At 48.1% G+C, this 17,468-nt stretch overlaps 8 protein-coding genes across 8 annotated transcripts; 3 read left to right on the forward strand and 5 right to left on the reverse strand.

Moving 5' to 3' along the window:
* Window positions 1-64: 64 nt before the first annotated feature.
* Window positions 65-1,675, reverse strand: Bathy07g03490 (phosphoribosylamine--glycine ligase; the record flags this gene model as incomplete). Its single annotated transcript, XM_007512093.1, has 1 exon — window positions 65-1,675. One exon carries the CDS (start codon window positions 1,673-1,675, stop codon window positions 65-67), a length of 1,611 nt encoding a protein of 536 aa, XP_007512155.1.
* A 319-nt stretch (window positions 1,676-1,994) lies between these two features.
* Bathy07g03500 (geranylgeranyl pyrophosphate synthase) lies at window positions 1,995-3,125 on the forward strand (the record flags this gene model as incomplete). The annotated part of the gene is made up of 1 exon (XM_007511809.1): window positions 1,995-3,125. One exon carries the CDS (start codon window positions 1,995-1,997, stop codon window positions 3,123-3,125), a length of 1,131 nt encoding a protein of 376 aa, XP_007511871.1.
* Window positions 3,126-3,300: 175 nt separating this feature from the next.
* On the reverse strand, window positions 3,301-7,929 carry Bathy07g03510 (predicted protein; the record flags this gene model as incomplete). The annotated part of the gene is made up of 1 exon (XM_007511921.1): window positions 3,301-7,929. The coding sequence occupies one exon, from the start codon at window positions 7,927-7,929 to the stop codon at window positions 3,301-3,303; it is 4,629 nt and encodes a 1,542-aa protein (XP_007511983.1).
* Window positions 7,930-8,029: 100 nt separating this feature from the next.
* Bathy07g03520 (predicted protein) lies at window positions 8,030-10,027 on the forward strand (the record flags this gene model as incomplete). Its single annotated transcript, XM_007512256.1, has 1 exon — window positions 8,030-10,027. The coding sequence occupies one exon, from the start codon at window positions 8,030-8,032 to the stop codon at window positions 10,025-10,027; it is 1,998 nt and encodes a 665-aa protein (XP_007512318.1).
* Window positions 10,028-10,080: 53 nt separating this feature from the next.
* Bathy07g03530 (predicted protein) lies at window positions 10,081-12,528 on the reverse strand (the record flags this gene model as incomplete). The annotated part of the gene is made up of 1 exon (XM_007511953.1): window positions 10,081-12,528. One exon carries the CDS (start codon window positions 12,526-12,528, stop codon window positions 10,081-10,083), a length of 2,448 nt encoding a protein of 815 aa, XP_007512015.1.
* A 235-nt stretch (window positions 12,529-12,763) lies between these two features.
* Bathy07g03540 (amino acid permease family protein) lies at window positions 12,764-14,476 on the reverse strand (the record flags this gene model as incomplete). Its single annotated transcript, XM_007511881.1, has 1 exon — window positions 12,764-14,476. One exon carries the CDS (start codon window positions 14,474-14,476, stop codon window positions 12,764-12,766), a length of 1,713 nt encoding a protein of 570 aa, XP_007511943.1.
* Window positions 14,477-15,285: 809 nt separating this feature from the next.
* On the reverse strand, window positions 15,286-15,462 carry Bathy07g03550 (predicted protein; the record flags this gene model as incomplete). The annotated part of the gene is made up of 1 exon (XM_007511861.1): window positions 15,286-15,462. One exon carries the CDS (start codon window positions 15,460-15,462, stop codon window positions 15,286-15,288), a length of 177 nt encoding a protein of 58 aa, XP_007511923.1.
* Window positions 15,463-15,907: 445 nt separating this feature from the next.
* On the forward strand, window positions 15,908-17,461 carry Bathy07g03560 (Ribonucleotide reductase subunit; the record flags this gene model as incomplete). Its single annotated transcript, XM_007512270.1, has 1 exon — window positions 15,908-17,461. One exon carries the CDS (start codon window positions 15,908-15,910, stop codon window positions 17,459-17,461), a length of 1,554 nt encoding a protein of 517 aa, XP_007512332.1.
* Between the last annotated feature and the right edge of the window lie 7 nt (window positions 17,462-17,468).

Raw genomic sequence — 17,468 nt, forward strand, 5'->3', positions numbered from 1 at the left:
CGTGGACCGTCCCGAGAGTTATAAATAAATATAAATTAAGTACGTATTATTCTTATTCTAATGATCACTTGCCTCGTCCTTCTTCTCTTTCGATTGCTCGATAGGCGATGTCGCTTCGACAGAAACCGTTCGGCCAATCGATTTTATCGATGGCCACGTACGCGTTCTTCGTCGCCTCTTTCACGGACGTACCCATCGCAGTTATCCCCAAAACTCGACCACCGTTCGCTAATATCTCCCCATTCTCTCCACTCGCCGTTCCGGCGTGAAAGATTTTCGTTTTTGCCGTCGATTCTTCCGCGCCTTGTAAATTTTTAATCTCGTCGCCTTTCGAGTAACTTCCCGGGTACCCTTTCGCCGCTAAAACAACATTAACAGCTGGTTCTTTGCTCCATTTCACGCTCTTCACGTCGTCGTCGGTGATATTATTCGTCGCTGCGGCGTATAAAAGCTGGCACAAATCGCTTTCCATTCTCGCCATTAACGTTTGGCACTCGGGATCGCCAAAGCGCACGTTGTGTTCCAACAGTTTTACTTTTTTCGTTTTCTCGTCAATCATCAACCCGGCAAAGATGACGCCATTATACTCGCACCCTTCTTCACGCATTCCTCTCACCGTTGGCTCGATGATATTCTTCATCACGTCCTCTTCAATCTCTTTCGTGACCACTGGAGCTGGCGAATACGCGCCCATACCACCGGTGTTCAATCCGGTATCGCCGTCGCCAACTCTTTTGTGGTCTTGCGCCGACGCTAACGGAACCGCAACGTCGCCCCCGACGACGGCAAAAAACGACGCCTCCTCGCCAAACAAAGTCTCCTCGATTACGATCGTATCGCCGGCATCGCCAAACTGTTTATTCAACATCAGCTCGTCGATGGCTTTTTCCGCCTCCTCGACGGTTTCAGCCATAATCACGCCTTTCCCGGCAGCCAAACCAGACGTTTTAATCACAATCGGCGCTCCCGTCACCGTTCTCACGTACTCCTTCGCCTTTTCCGCGTCGCTAAAAACCTCGTACGTGGCTGTCGGAATGTTATACTTCCTACACAAGTTCTTCATGAACTCCTTGGACCCTTCCAACTGCGCCGCTTTCTTCGACGGTCCAAACACGTTGATATTTTCCGCTCTCAAACTGTCCGCTAACCCGTCCACCAGCGGCGCTTCCGGCCCAACGACGACTAAATCGATAGCGTTCGATTTGCAAAATTTCACCACATCCGCGTGATTCGATTCAGAAACGTCCGCGATGGATGTCACGGTCGGCTCCGTCGCGATACCGGCGTTCCCCGGTAACGCGAACACTTTCTCGCACGTTTCAGACTGGAGCAAACGATAGATTAACGCGTGCTCGCGACCACCGGAGCCGATGACCAGAACGTTTTTCTTCTTTTTTTTCGACGAAGACGCCGGTGCCACAGCTGAGAAGACAATCGCGGAAGAAGAGGAAGACGACGACGCGCTTCCTCCTCGTCTTCTTCCGCTTCTTCTCGTTGATTTAACAAACATCATCATCATCATCATCTTTCCCGAGGATACAGAGGAGGAGTTCTTCTTCGTTCTCGAAAAAGAAGAAGGAAAAACCTTCTTTGTTGTTCCTCTCAAAGTCGTCGTTCGCTTCATCGTGGTAGTAGTATTACTCGTCGTCATCATCATCGACGTCGTCGTCGTCATCGTCGTCTGTTTCCCGCGAGGATCGTTCGTGTTAGAACAGAGAGGTGTTTTCGTGTGTGTAAAAGAACAACACCTTTTCAAAAATGAGAGACACATTTTGAATTTAGGGTCTAGGGTTTACATCAAGAAAAGATCTCTTCTTTTTCCGAAAATTCTTTTTTTTTTATCCAAACACCAACAAGAAAAGAAATCATTTCATCCAAACGCGCACAACAGACGACAAAGGCACGACGCGCGAAGAAGAAGAAGTCGAGATTCTCGATTTCGCAAATACAAAATCGAGTGGTTTTAGTTAAACTTTGACACGTGCGCGCGTAAAATGAGCGTTTTCACGGTCGCGTCGACGTCGTCGATGACGTTTTTTAGTTCCTTTTCTTCGCGAATTTCGATGTCCTCTTCCTCTGCCTCCTCTTCCTCGAAAAGAAACGTCTCGTCGTCGCTCGTTGGGTTTTCTTCCTCCTCCTCCTCCTCCTCCTCGAGAGCCACGGGAAAGCGAAGGGAAAAAAGAACGTTTCGAATCGAGGCGATGGCCGTCGCGGACACGAACGCGGAGATTGATTTCGCCAAGTACGTGAAAGAAAAGAACGCGGCGATCGAGCAAGCGTTGTCCGATTCCGTCCCAACCATTTATCCAGAACGTTTGCACGAATCCATGAGATATTCTTTACTCGCCGGTGGGAAAAGAATTCGTCCGTGTTTAGCAATCGCGGCGTGCGAGATGGTTGGAGGCGCACAAGAAGTGGTCATGCCAACGGCGTGCGCGCTGGAGATGATCCACACGATGAGTTTGATCCACGACGATTTACCGATGATGGATAACGACGATTTTCGAAGAGGCGTGCCGACGAATCATAAAGTGTACGGGGAAGAGATGGCTATTTTAGCCGGCGACGCGTTGTTGTCGCACGCGTTCGAGTACATCGCGAGAGAGACAAAAGGGGTTCCGGCGGAGAAGATTTTACGCGTGATAGCGGATGTTGGGAAGTGCGTCGGGTCGGAAGGACTCGTTGGTGGCCAAGTTGTGGACATCGAAAGCGAAGGTTTGGCGATGGAAGGGAAACCGGTCAGTTTGGAAACGCTGAAGTATATTCACGCGCACAAGACTGGGGCGTTGTTGGAGACGGCGGTGGTTTCCGGAGCGATTTTGGGTGGCGGAACCGAAGAGGATATCGAGCGATTGGGGAAGTACGCGTACGATATTGGATTGGCGTTTCAAGTTGTGGATGATATTTTGGATTGCACGGCGACGAGCGAGGAGTTAGGCAAAACGGCTGGTAAAGACGTCGCGGTTGGTAAGGCGACGTACCCGAGTTTATTAGGATTGGAGGAGTCGCAGAGGATAGCAGATGAGTTAATTAAGAGCGCGAAGGAACAGTTATCGGTGTACGATCAAAAGAAAGCCGCGCCGCTCATTGGCTTAGCCGATTACATTAAAAACAGAAAGAATTAAGAGAGAGAGAGAGAAACGAGGAGGACCGATATATAAGCGCGCTTATTCTCGGAAGATTCTTTTTTTGCGTATTGTAATAATAATTAAACTTCTTACTGAAACATTTTGCGAACATGGTGTACATACATACGAGACGGGCGCGAAGAAAGAGGTTCGAGCGGGGAGCGACGTTTATTTAGTTCGTTGCTTTACGCTTCGTCAACGCATTCATGCGCTCCCGAAACTCTTCCGCCGCAGATTTCGCTTTCGCAACCGGTGATTTCTCAGCAGCAGGAGCTGTTGTTGTTGTTGTTGCTGCGATGTTCACGTCTCTCGGGGAAAGCTTGAATCCTTTCGAAGCGGAACCGCCGGTACTTTTACCTTGTGAAGCGAAACTGCTCCCAAAGTTCCTCGGCGTCTCGCGAAAAGCAAAAGAGCTTCCACCGTTTTCCTTTTCAGAGATAGCGGCGGAAGGAGTAGAAGACGAAACAGACAACAGCTTCTTCTTTCGACTGTTCTCAACTTTCGCCAAACCTCTGTTCACGTACGCTTGGAACGCCGAACTCGTCTGTCGCAAGTGTTCGTTCACGTCGACTCGAGAAATTTTCTCCTCGCACTTGGTGAAATCGTACAGTTGTTCGAGACCTTGGACGGTCGTGTCCTTGTCGCCGATTTTTGCGAAAATGCCCGACAGTTCCTCTCGAACTTTCGATTCGATTTCATCCTCTCCGGAAAGGATTTTCAAACTCGCGCGAACCTGTCGCAACAACGAAGGAAGTTGATCCGACTCGCTCTCCAACTCTGGTATTTTTACGTTCATACCAGTCAAAGCTAACTTGGCGTACTTTTCCGCGGACGGACCGATGAGTTTGCATACCTCGTGAACCACCGCGCGAACGATTCGAATGTTCTTGTTCCCGTACTCGTCGTCGCGTTCACCCTCGAGAATGAACTCTTCGCCTTTGAAGGAGTAAAATTCGTGCACCGCGGAGAAAATTGAGGCGACGTTGATGCCGGATTCCACGAGCTCTTCGAGCTGAAACGCGAGTTTGACGAGACATTTCGCGACTAAAGTTTCAAACAAAGCTACTTTTGCTTCGGTATTTTCGGCATTAGCGTTCTTCTTGCTCAGATGATGCGCAGTTGTAGTCGTTGTCGCCGCGTTAGCGTCGCCCAACGAAGAGAAATCCGGGACGCCTTCCCCGGATAACAACTTGATCAAACTGACCATAGAATTCGTCTTGGAAAAGTTTTCCATGGCTTTCTCTGCGAGCGCGTTGAGCGCATTCAAATAATCCGAAGATTCCAAAACAGTTGTAGTTGATTCAAAAGAAGATATGCTTGAACTATTATCCATGGCCAAAACCAACTGCGAGAGCACAGAGGCGAGGACGTTTCTGGTCGTTGCTTCCGAAGCGCCGTTCGCTAAGATGGACTCTTTCAAGACCGCGTGCATAGTCATCAACGCGTACTTACAGCCACGCAGTAACGTTTCGTACTCCTCTCGCTCTTCCTCGATCTTCTTGTTCGTTTTACTCTTTTTGTGCTTCTCGCATTTTTTCTTCGCTTTCACCGCGTTTTCAAAGAAAATCGGCAGCTCGTCAGATAAAAACATGAGTAAAGGTCCGATAGTTCCAGAAATCTCGTGTTTAAACGCGTCCGACATGGCGTGCGCGTTCATTTCGTGACACAACGCTTTTAAACCTTCCACACACTCGTCGTCTTCGTCTGCCGTGGCTCTCGCGAGCGCTTGGTCCCAAATAGAAGGTCTCGCCGGTGGCGTGACTGGCGGTTCGAGGTCCTTCCCGCCGTCAACGTTGAGTTGTTTCAAGTCACACATTTGAAAAAAGTCTCCACTGGAACTTCGAGAGACGTTTTCTTTGACCGCATTATCAAACATAACCTCGAGATTGTCCACGTCCATGTTGTCGTCGTCCAAAATACTTTTTCTTTCGGCGAACTTTTCCGTCGGCTTCTGGGCGGACGGAGGCACGAATACTTTCTCGACGGTGCCCAGATTTTTATAATTTTCCGGGATATTGAGCGCTGCCGGTTTCTTCATCGCGCTCGATGTAGTAATAGCACCATTGCTGGTAAAATCAATGGGAAATTCCTTGTTAATTCTCGCGTCAATAGCCGAACACAAACCGTGCGGTAATTTCTCAATGGCTTTCAGCGCGTCTTCGCGAGTCACCGTGCGCTTCTTCTTTATACTACTGCTGGTCGTGCTATTACTAGAACTACTCGCCGCATCTATCGTGCGTTCCATTTTCATGGCAGTTTCAAAGAGATTCGAAGCTGCTACGCGAACGTCGCTCGATTTGTCCTTAAAGCCAACCGCGGCAAACGCCATGGCAGGTTGTAAGAGAAGCGCGATATCGTCCGCCGCTTTGGCCGTGGCGGCGTTCTTTTCAATAGCCTCTATCGTTTCGCGGCAAAAGTCCATAGCCTCGCGTTTACCATCCGCACACAAAGTGCCAACGGAAGAAGAATTCGACGAGGAAGTCGCGAGCTCGACGAATTTATTTGCAAACTGTTCTAAAACTACAGCTTCACCAACGGCGACGCCCCAATCGGAGATCAAAGAAAACGCAGCTTCTCTGACAAATCTCTTGGAGTCGCCGACGTGTTTCGCGCAATCGCTCAACACCAATCGTCCAACTTTCTCGACGTTTTCCCCACACTTCAACGCGAATTGTCCGGCAAGTTGTAACGCTTGAGATGCTAAGTTGGCGTTAGAGTCCGTAAATCTCGCTCGCAAAGCTGAAAAAAGCGCGTCGAGTCCAAAGACTTCGATGTTACTCGGCGCTGAGTCGAGAATAGATTTCAACTTGTCGAGCGCGGCGGATCGACGCTTCCAGTTACCATCCGCGGTATCGCGGAGTAAGGCGTCCGTAATTTTCAAACTCAAATCGGCGGCGCAGCAGCCAGTGTTGTTATTGTTATTTTTCTTGTTGATGTTGTTGCCGCTGCTACTGCTCGTGCTTGCGTTTTTTCTATCGCTTCGCTCTTGTTTTCTCTTTGGAGCCGCTGCGACATTCTCTCCAGCACCAGCTTTCGTTGGCGCCGTCGAATTCGCAGATGGCAGCGCTGGCGTAATCTTTGCGCATATCTCGTTCATTTTTTTCATTTTACTATCGTCCACTCCGGCGAGATGTTGCGAGGAAAGTGTTTTCATCCCGCCGGCTCTCCCCGCGAGCGTGCCGAGAAACTCCTGCGAAGCCTTCCTCGTTTCCGGATCTTTATCCTCTAAAAGTTTAACCACTGTCGCAACTAATTCGCTCGCACTAATCGTCTTCTTCGCCTCCTGCAATGAAAACGACGCGCTCGATCGCGTCAACCATTTCAAAGTTTCTAATTTCGCTTTGCCGACTTTGTGTTGCAATCCGTATTTTACCACGTCTTCTGGCGAGTCGCAAAATGCGAAACATCGCAATGAAATGGCATCCAACGTGTTCGCAATCGCACTCGTCACGAATGCGTTCTTATCTTTTAATTTATCCAGTAAAGCACTGAGCAGCATTTTTGCGTCTTTACTAAAATCCGCTCTCGCGTTCAAACATAACTTTTCGATCGATTTCGACGCCTCCGCGACGCAATTCGCGTTGGCGTCTTTCGAGATGACTTTCTTGAGCACTTTTTGAAGCTCCATGAACTCTTCTTTTTGTAAACGCGCGGACGAAGAGCACGCGTCGGTGAGTTGCTTCAGCGCGTGTAAGCGGTGTCGCCAATTCGAAGATACCACGGCTTCCCAAAATTTTGGAATATCTTCGTCCGTGGATGGTTTGTCCAATGCTTTGAGCACCGAGAACGGCTCCGCGGAATCGTACGGATCTTCGTTCAAGTCGTCTGCACCTGCCACCGCTTCTACCTTTTCGGTAACACTATCTTCTTTACTACCTTCAGACGTAGACGTTGTCGTCTTTTTCGTTCTCATCTCTTTTTGCAACGAAATCAAAAACCTCGTCGCTTTCATCGAACCTCTTTCTTTCCCGTCCGCCGTCTCCTTCGCCAACGACGCCTCCACCTCGCCTTTCATCGTTTTCGACAACTTGTCTTTCATCTTCTCCATCACGACTTGATCTCCGACCCATTTCGCGCACTCCACGATAACTCTCTTCCCTTCATTTCTCACCTTTTCGTCTCGATGCCCGATGGCTTCTTTGGCTCCGTCTAAACACTTCATCCAGTTCAACGCGCCTCTCTTCCCGCACCCGAACTGTTCGCACGCGAGCGCTAAACACTTACTCGCTGCCAAAGCGACTTTCGGTACCTTATGCCCGCTCGCTTTCGATAACACCTCGATCGCTAACTCCGATTGTTCCATCTCCACGAACAAGCAAAACGTTTCCGTGGCAAAACTCACCGCTTTCGGTCTCCCGAAGAACGCTTTCGAGACCAGCGCTGGCAACACTTTCGCCCCAACGTCTTCCGCGAATTCTTTCACACCACCCTCGCTTTTCGATGACGACGACGACGTGAACAAAAACGAGACTAACTCGCGATCGATCATCTTCCTCAACCTTTGATTCGTTCTCTCTAAAGCCACGTCTAAGGCGTTCGCGTTCGTCTCGGAGACGATTTTATGCATCGCTTCTTTAAAATAGTCGATGATTTCGAAATTCTTCTCGTAGTCGTTGGTATTCGTTTCCTTCTTTCCGTCTTTGGCAAAATCATCATCGAAAGACGACGACGACACCATCGATTCGTACGCTCTCGATCGGACTTTCCAGTGAGCGTGTTGACATTGCGCCGCGAACGAGAGCTTTACAGTCGCTTTTAAAATCTCTTCTTCTTCCTCGTTAAAGTTGTTTTCAAAGCTCATTTTATGTGTACTCTACTTATATATATATATAACCCGCGTTTAAACAAAAGGTAGAGAAGAAGAGTATGTAGAAGAGAGAGATGTGTGATGTGGAACAGAAATGAAGAGCGAAGAGCTGTTCTTTGAAGATTTGAATTTTTTCGTTTTTTTTTCTCTGCGGCTGCAAAACCAAAAAACGCTCCTCTTTTTCACCTCTTTTTTTTCACCTTTTTCGCTTCTTTTTTTCTCTTTGTGTGTAACTGTCTCTCTCTCTCCTCCCATTTTTCCTTTACACATCATGATTCGCTCTCTTCTTTGTCTTCTTTTGGTGCGCGGCGTGCTTTTGGAGTTTTCTTCATCACGCGCGGGGGTGGAAGGGCGAAGAACAATTTTGAGTAGTGGTAGTAGTATTTATGGGGAGACGAGGACGAGAAAAGTTGATGTTGATGCGTCGGATTCGTTAGATTCAGATGCCGCAAATTCATCATCGGGTGATGATTTCGTTCACGCGTTGCCTGGATATTCGAAGACATTTCATCCCCATTACAGCGGGTATTTAGACGCGAAAAATAACGGGACGAAGTTACACTATTGGATGGCCACGAGCACGAAGAAAAGTGTTGGTGAGGAAGGCTGGAGAACAGATTGGGAGACAAAACCGGTCGTTTTGTGGCTCAACGGAGGCCCGGGGTCTTCGTCGATTCTGGGAATGCTCCAAGAGCAAGGACCTTTGATTATCGATAGTAAAGGAGATTTGATGGAAAACCACTACTCGTGGACGAATGCGGGAGTAAACTTAGTCGCGTTGGAGTCTCCAGCTGGAGTCGGGTGGTCGTATTGCGAAAAGCAAGAGGAAATAGGGTGCGCGAACTCAGACAAATCAACCGCTCGAGACGCGAAGGAAGCGATGGTGGATTTCTTTCACGAAAAGTTTCCCCAGTTGAAAGCGAATGAATTTTATATAGCGGGAGAGTCTTACGCGGGTGTTTACGTTCCCACGCTCGCGATGGAGATTGTAGAGCACAACGAAAAGTTTCCGGAAAAGAAGATTAATTTAGTCGGGATTAACACGGCGGATCCGTGCACGTCGAACAAAGAGCAACGAGATTCGATGGATATGCTTTGGTACGGGCATAAATACGGGTTCGTACCGGATAAAGATTTCAAGTTGTTATGGAACGAGTGTAAACTGAGGTATCCGATGACTCGCGTGACCAGCGGGAGGTGGGGGAAGAAGTTTTCCAAGTTAATAGAAGCGAAAAGAAGAGATTTTTCATCATCGTCAGAAGGCGGCAAAAGCGTCGAGAAAAAGTGCAAAGTCGCGCACGCAAAGTTCCTCTTCTCCACGAGTAAAGCCTTTTCGCAAGATTGGCGGTTGGCATACATAAACGATCTATCTTTGTTTGGGCCTTCCGCCGTAGTCGACGGCGCTCCGGAGGGTTCTTTGGATTATTACACGAACGAGTGGATGAACAGAGCGGACGTGAAAAAAGCTTTGCACGTGGACGAAACGCCATACGCGTCGAAAAAATATAGATGGCCTGGACCGAACGATAAGTGGAGTTATCAATCTGATTACGACGCGTGTAACGATAACGCCGCTCCAAACGTACCGTCCATGAAAGATTTCTATAAAAAACTCGCGAAAAAGTTGGATCGAATATTAGTAGTGAACGGAGATACGGATCCGTGCGTTTCGTACGAAGGAACGAGGAAAGCGATCGCGAATGTGGGTATTCCTCTGGTTCGGGGTGGAAGTCAACGACCGTATTTTTTTGACGCGGCTGCGACGGACATTAGCGTTCTGGCGCAAAAGCCACTCTTGTTCGGGCCTTCACTCGCGGCACAACCTGCTGGACCGCAAATGGGCGGACACGTGACAAACTACGAGGACAATTTAACGTTCGCGACGGTTCACGGAAGCGGTCACATGATTCCACAGTTCCGACCGAGAGTCTCTCTCCACGTGTTTAAAAAGTTCATCGCAGGGAAACCTTTATCACCTCTCTTGCCGAGCGACGAAGAGTTGGAGAAATTCGACGATTATGACGACGACGACGGAGAGAACAACGGTGCGCTCATCGATAATTGGACGACGGAAGCGGAGAGTTACGTTTGATTAAGTAAGCGCGTTTTCAATTAAATCAAAGTGTTGTACAAAAAAATAGAAATTTACATATCGAGTATATGTTTCGTCGCATCGCTGGTGCTTCGATGCATCGGTTCAGTATCGGCGGTAGCCGCAGGCGCGGCAGAGAGCTGCTCTTTTTCACCACTCCCGCAGCCGCACAGCTTTGTTTTCTTTTCGTGAATGAGGTGAGCAATCTCTTTCGTTCTTTCGCAGCACTCCAGAAAACTCGGTCGTCCCGACGATTTTTCCGAAAAGCATCGCTTGAGTAGCTCTTTCATCTCCGGACAAATCTTGTTGTTTTCTAAATCTAAACGTTTCCCTTGAAACCCAACCGCACCAACGACTTGCATCGCGTTCAACTCTGCCCACGGTTCCTTCATCGTTGCAATCTCCCACAAGATAACCCCGTAGGAATACACGTCGCATTTCTCGTCGGACTCTTCGTTTCGTAAAACTTCTGGTGCCATCCATTCCGGCGTGCCCGCGTTAGACTTTGACGATAAAAACGTGTTTTTCTTCATTCGGCTCATACCAAAATCGCACACTTTCACGGTCCAATCTTTATCGACCAACAAATTCGGCGATTTCAAATCGCGATGGACGATGATTGGAATGCACGTGTGTAAATAATGCATCCCCTTTGCCACGTCTATACAAAAGCGAATTCTTCTCCGATCTTCCGCCAAAGCCGCTTTCACCGCTTCTGGTTGTGGGCGATGCAACAACTTGAACAGAGAACCGCGATGAATAAACTCAGTCACGATAGATAAACTCCCCGCGGCCGTAACCACTCCCATCAGTAAAAGAACGTTCGGGTGTCGCAACCGTCGCATGATATCAACCTCCAGCGCAAACTCTTCTAAAATCGTGTCGTTTAATTCTTGATCCAGAATGCGTTTGACGGCGACTTCAGTGGTACCTCGCCATAAACCTCGGTGAACCTCACCGAAAGATCCTATACCGACGCGTTCGCCGAGGAGGATCTCGTTCGGGAGAATGGTAAGGTCTACGGCTTGAAGCAATCGATCCGTGCTGCTAGATTTATTATTGTTCTCCGAAGGGGAAAGCGATGGCGGTAACGTTGTGCCGATATTTATCCCTGTAATCAATTTCCCATCAGAATCGCTCAATGTGCTCCCATTTCTAGAATGGCGTCCTCCTTTTCGCTGTTGTTGCTGTTGCGATAGGGCGAGTTTTTCAGGCGTGAGCTGTGCGAAACCGCTAATTTGAAGCGATTGTTCGAACCCAGGTATTACGCCAAACTCTTCCTCGCCATCTTTGGTTTTGTGCATTTGTAATTCGCGCATGATCCTTCGCATGTTCGCGTCGTCGTTCGGAGAATACGTCTCTCCTGGATTCTCCATTAAATCAACAATAAACTCTCTCCCCGAACATAAAACGACGATACCACTGACGTCGTCGTTGTCGCCGCCCATCAAGTATTTCCCGCGCAAAAGTCTCGACGGAATTTCTATCGCGTCCGCGACAACCTTGAAAAGCAACGCACGATGTCTAATCAATCCAAACTCTAAGCTTCCAATTGGAAACGCGATTGATTTATATTTTTTCCGCAACCGCAGTCTCTCGCCGACCCATAAATCCCTCAACTCCGAGTCACTCTTCGCTGGTCCTCCAAGCTTATCGCACACAGCACTCGCTAAAATTGAAGCCGTCGCGCACCTATCGGGCGGGTTCTGCGCTTCGATTCGATCCACGACATCATTTATAAACGACGCTAAATTTCTATCGCTTCCTTGTTCCACGTAAACGCTCTCTCTCTCGTCGCTGACGTCGGGTACTATCTTCTTCACATTTTCTAACGCCGGTAACATTTTTCTCGACCCTTGACTGATGACATCGTCCTCAAAACACTCCGGCCAATCGTAACTCGTGCTCGGAGCGTAAAATCCATCCGCGTACGCGCGCTCGTTAAAGTCCAAATTTGATTCGTTCCAGAGCTTCTTCGCCGCCGCGAGACCGCTATATTTGTCCCGCAAGGAGTCTCTCTTCGCGTATAAGACGTCGATATCTTCCTCCTCCGACGTCACTCGTTCTCTCCTACTATTATTACTTCTCATACGATCATCCGCATCATCGTTTTCAAATTCATCGTCCATAGTGCCCCCCGCGACAGCTCCCGAAAAACTCGCGTTGTTGTTCTTGTTATTTTTGTATCTCGACCCCGGCGACATCGCAGAAGATTCGTCCTTCACGTTTTGTTTGATAGACAACGACTCGCTGATCGCTCTCGCTAAATCAGCCTCAAAATCAGGGTCGTACTCCTCGTCGCGGGTCGTGAAATCGTTCAGGATTTGTTGTCCTATGATTTGATGGTTATTATTGTTGTTGTTCGTCGTGTGCTGCGCGTGTCCTTCGTCCTCGTCTGAATCCTCCACCGAATCGTCGTCCGGGACGTTGTATCCTTCGTTGCCCCCGCTCGCCGCACCAGCACCGGGAGGCTTCTTCGATCGAGAGAACCACGAGGACATTTTCGTTTCCTTCCCTTCCAATAGTCTCTCCGTTTCTTTCGCCGCTCAAAAAGTGTGCGTCGAACGCGCAAACCTTGAAACCAAAAAGCAAGGAAAAAGTGGCGAAAAGTGTTTTAATTTTGGTCTGTGCTGGCTTATTTTTTTTCTCGCAAATTCTTTTTACAAATTTTCCTAGCGCACGCATGACCGGTTCCTATCTATGCTCTCTCTCTCTCTCTCTCTCTCTCTCTGCTACTCAATTGATTTTGCTCGCGGCGGCGTTATTTCTACTATCGTTATTATCATTAGTATTAACCTCTTCATCCGAATCGAAGGAATCGTTTTGTTCAGTCGGGTACGATTTGAGCGAAACAGTTTTCGCCAGCGAGCGCGCCACGTACGGTTCTTCTCCCACCGAGAAGCTTTCAATCTTGATATTCTTCCTCGCATCAATGCCGTCGTCGTAACTATTATCGCCGTCGTCGTCTAAAGTAAATTCGCGCATATTTAAATCCCCTTTACCACTATCATTCGTCATGTCTACGATGTCTTCGTCTAACGGAATCATATGCTCCACGGCTCGAGCGCCGCCTTTGGCGTAATACGTAATCACCCCTAAAACCATTCCAGGAATAGCAATTTTCAAACACGAGCCTTGACACGTCAACACGACGCTCAAACACGCCAACGTGGGCGGTATGGCGACGCCAAATAAACCTAAATTCCCAAACGGAATGCTAAACGGTCTCTCCGCGTGAGGCATTTGCCATCGTAAAGACACCAACGCGCCGAATTTCAAAATCGTCGATGAACAATAAAACAACATGTCTGCTTCGGCTAACATGGCAAAGTTGAACCCGGTGAACACTAAAGACAACGCGCTCGTTGCGTATATAGCATATTGCGGCGTCCCGTAGACCGGGTGTCTCTCGTTGAATATTTTCGGAAACAACCCGGTGATGGACATCCCGGCTAATTGCCTCGACGTCGTGCACAACAACGTGCACAACATCCCAGTCGCACTAATGGCTCCGGTAAACCCTAACCAATCCCCTAATTTATCCCCACCAACGGCATCGGCCACGTCCACGAACGTGCCGTCCGTCCATTCCTCGGTCGTTGGCACGTACGCCAACCCGACGAGCGTTGGAATCGAATACGTCGCGAAAACCATAAACACGGCTAAAATCAACGCTCTCGGGTACGTGTACCCAGGATTCGGAATATCATCCGCGCACGTCCCGGCACAATCAAACCCGCTGGTGTTCCAAAACATAACCGCGAAAAATTTCGACCACTCGATTGGTTTCCTTCTCTTCGATAAAATCGTTCCGCCGGCGATGGCTTGAACGGTCCTCCCGCTCCCCAACACAATCGTCACCAAAAATGGCGCCAACACAAACATGGCAAACCCCATGGCAAACTTCCCGACAATATCCGTCCCTTTAATGTTCACTCTCGTCACAAATCCTAACAAAATCACCTTAATCGCCATCGAATACTGCCATCTTAACTCATCGTCCGTTTCCGGATATAAAATTTCCTCCAGATAGTCCACGAACATGACGGGATACAAAGCGTTATCCAACGCGCTCGTATAAAACGTCCACAATGAATTCTGTAAACTCCAAAACGTCCCAAACGCTTTGTGTACCCAAATGATGTGCCCTCCCGTTTCCGGAAACATCGACGACAGTTCGCTCGTCATCAGCGCTAAAGGTATCGACCAAATAAAAGGCACGACGAGTAAACCAATCATCACCATCTTCGCGCCGGCGGCACCGACGGCGTCCTCGAACCCGTACGGCCCACCGGCGACGGAAAAAAACGTGATGCACGCGAGTTCTAAAACCACCCAGATTGGGGGAATCGCTTTCGAGTTCTTCTTCGATTGCGCCGCGCGTGGGGAAATCGCACCAACTTCAACAGGTGGATGTTGAAAGTGCCGATTGGAAGTCGTTATCGTCATATCTTATATCTATTGCGCGTTGTCTCTCTTTTGCTCTCTCTTCAAAGAAGACGATGAATAGACTTTTATTACGTAACTCTCTCCCCTCTCTCGTTTCGTCGACGTCTTCTCCCTATAATCGCGAGCGAGAAAAAGAACGAAGAACAAAACGGAGATGAGAGTAAAGAGATTCCATCAAAAACGTCTGCTCTTTCTTTCATAAATAAGCAGTTCGCTTCGAAAGCGCAAACGACAACGCATAGGTCTATTCGAAGAAAGAAGAAGACAAAGAAACAGAAGAGATAATAAAAGCGCGTTGTTCATGCGTGCGAAGTATGAGAAGAAGAAAAAGACGACCAATCATCATCTTAAACGTATTCATATCGCGCGTGTATCGCGTTTCGCAAATATACATTCAATGCACTCTTTCGTATTGAAAAGCTTTGACTGCTACGGCTAAATTTCAAAGCATTCTATTCTCCTCTTTCGCTGTTGTTTGTAGGGAAACGACAGGATCGCTGCCCGACAAGGTTTATTATATATATATACTCTCTACTGTTCCTTCAATCTCTGTGTATTAGAATCTGTGGTGGAGTTTCTCTTGTTCTTTGTAGTTCAGCGCGTACCTGTTTTGTGATCAGAGAGAGAAGGGTTAGACGATGATCGCGCGGGTTCTTTCTCCTTTCTCTTTCCCGTCTTTGTTTACCTCGTCGTCGCACGTTCTGCGTTTAAAAAGAGGACGAGAGAGAGAGAAACCAAAACGCCGTCCTTTTCGGAAACAACAACAAAAGACGACCTGACAAAAGATAGATGAGAGAAAACAATATAACTTACATCACGGTCCCCACGGTGGGTGCGATCCCGAACACGGTCACGTCGAACCATCCGCCTCCTATTTTCTTCGAGATCGCGCTCAAGGCGTCTCGGCCTAAGGAGCCCATGATTTCGACTTTGTTCGAGGAAATGCCGTAGATCACTTCTTTTAACTTCACCGGCGTTCGTCCCATTATTATTAGTATTATTCTTATATATGTGTATATCTTCTTCCTTGTGTGTGTCTTCTTCTTTCTCTCTCTCTCTTCTGCAAAATAGCGCAGGGTGAAATGTCTGTCAAGGGGGTTCGTCAAATTTTTTTTTTTTAACACTCATAAAACCCTAAACTTATTCTCAAAAAAAAAAATCAAACTTCCCGCCAAAAACAACAGAGACGTCACTTCGTAATAACTGATTTTTGTCCCTTCTTTTATATTACACATAATTTAAAGAAGAAGAAAGAACACAGAGAGAGAGAGTGAGAGAGAGAGAGGGAGATATTAATACATCGATCTCGATTTGAATAATACTTTGCAACAAGAAAAAGAGAGAGAGAGAGAGAAAGAGAGAGAGAATTTCTTTGTAGAAAATTGAATTGGATTGGCGAGAACTCTCAAAATCTCTCTTGGTGTTAACGATATGTCGTTTTTAGCGAGAGATATTCAGCGGAAGTTAACGTTTGATAATTCCAAGAGCGAGAACAGTTGCGAGGAAGAAGAAACGGAAGGAGAGTTTGAAGGAAAGAAGAGCAGCAGCGCGACGACGACGAGTACTACGAGTACTACGACGACGACGACTAAGGAGGAAAAATTAGAAGGATCGTCGTCGTCACCACCAGGGATGTTGAACTCAGGGAAACATTTTTTGAGTCTAGAGACAACTTTGGCGGACGAGGACGATTCGGAAAACGATCGATCATCGGACGACTCGACGTCGACGAGCAGTAAAGGGAGCGCGGATGTTCTATATGAGAGGGAGTTGAAAGATGTGGCGGCGTCGCCGATTCAGGAGCTGCCGCGTCGTCGCGAGAAGACGAGCGAGTGGTCGAGCGAAGAGGAAGAGGAAGACGTACCGTCCACGCCGAAAGGAGGACGCAAATCGATCCATTTGGACGACGAAGAGCAAGCGGATATGTTTTGCTTCTCTTCGCCGTACGCGAAAAGAGTGCAGGAAGGGAGAGAAAGGCAAAGAGCGATGGTGAACGCGGCTTTAGACGCCGAGGAACCTTTGTTGATGCCAAACGAGGACCGATTTACGTTGTTCCCGATGAAATACCCGAGAATTTGGGAGTATTATAAGAAAGCGGAGGCGAGCTTTTGGACCGCGGAGGAGATTGATTTGACGTACGATTACAGAGATTGGATCACGTTGAACGAGAACGAGCAACATTTTATCACGCACGTTTTGGCGTTTTTCGCCGCCTCGGACGGTATCGTCTTGGAGAATTTATGCGTGCGGTTTATGAAAGAGATTCAGGTTCCCGAGGCGAGAGCGTTTTACGCGTTTCAGCAATCCATCGAGAATATTCACAGCGAAACGTACGCGTTGTTGTTAGAGACGTACGTGAAAGACCCAATTCAGAAGAGAAATTTGTTTCGAGCGATTCATACGATTCCAACCGTGAAAAAGAAGGCGGATTGGGCGATGAAATGGATCGAGTCTTCGTCGGCGAGGTTTGCCGAACGTTTAGTCGGTTTCGCATGCGTGGAAGGCATTTTCTTCAGCGGCAGTTTCTGCGCCATCTTTTGGCTAAAGAAGAGAGGATTGATGAAAGGTTTGACGTTTTCCAACGAGTTGATCAGTCGAGACGAAGGGTTGCACTGCGATTTCGCCTGCGAGCTGTATTCCGAGTTGAAGCACAAGCTCAGCGAGGAGGAGCTGCACGAGATTGTCTCCAACGCAGTCGCAATCGAAAAAGAATTCGTCTGCGACGCGTTGAGCTGCGCGTTAGTCGGCATGAATGCAGATTTAATGTCAGATTACGTCGAGTTTGTCGCCGATCGTTTGCTCGTGCAGTTGGGCGCGAGTAAGTATTATAACGCGCAGAATCCGTTCGATTGGATGGAGACGATTTCGTTGCAAGGCAAGGCGAACTTTTTCGAACATCGCGTCGATCAGTACCAAAAAGCAGGAGTCATGAATAACAACGCAGACGCTCAACACTTTGAGTTCCGCACAGATTGTGATTTTTAGTGCACGA

Source organism: Bathycoccus prasinos (genome assembly GCF_002220235.1).
Source record: "Bathycoccus prasinos genomic : Chromosome_7".
NCBI lineage: Eukaryota > Viridiplantae > Chlorophyta > Mamiellophyceae > Mamiellales > Bathycoccaceae > Bathycoccus > Bathycoccus prasinos.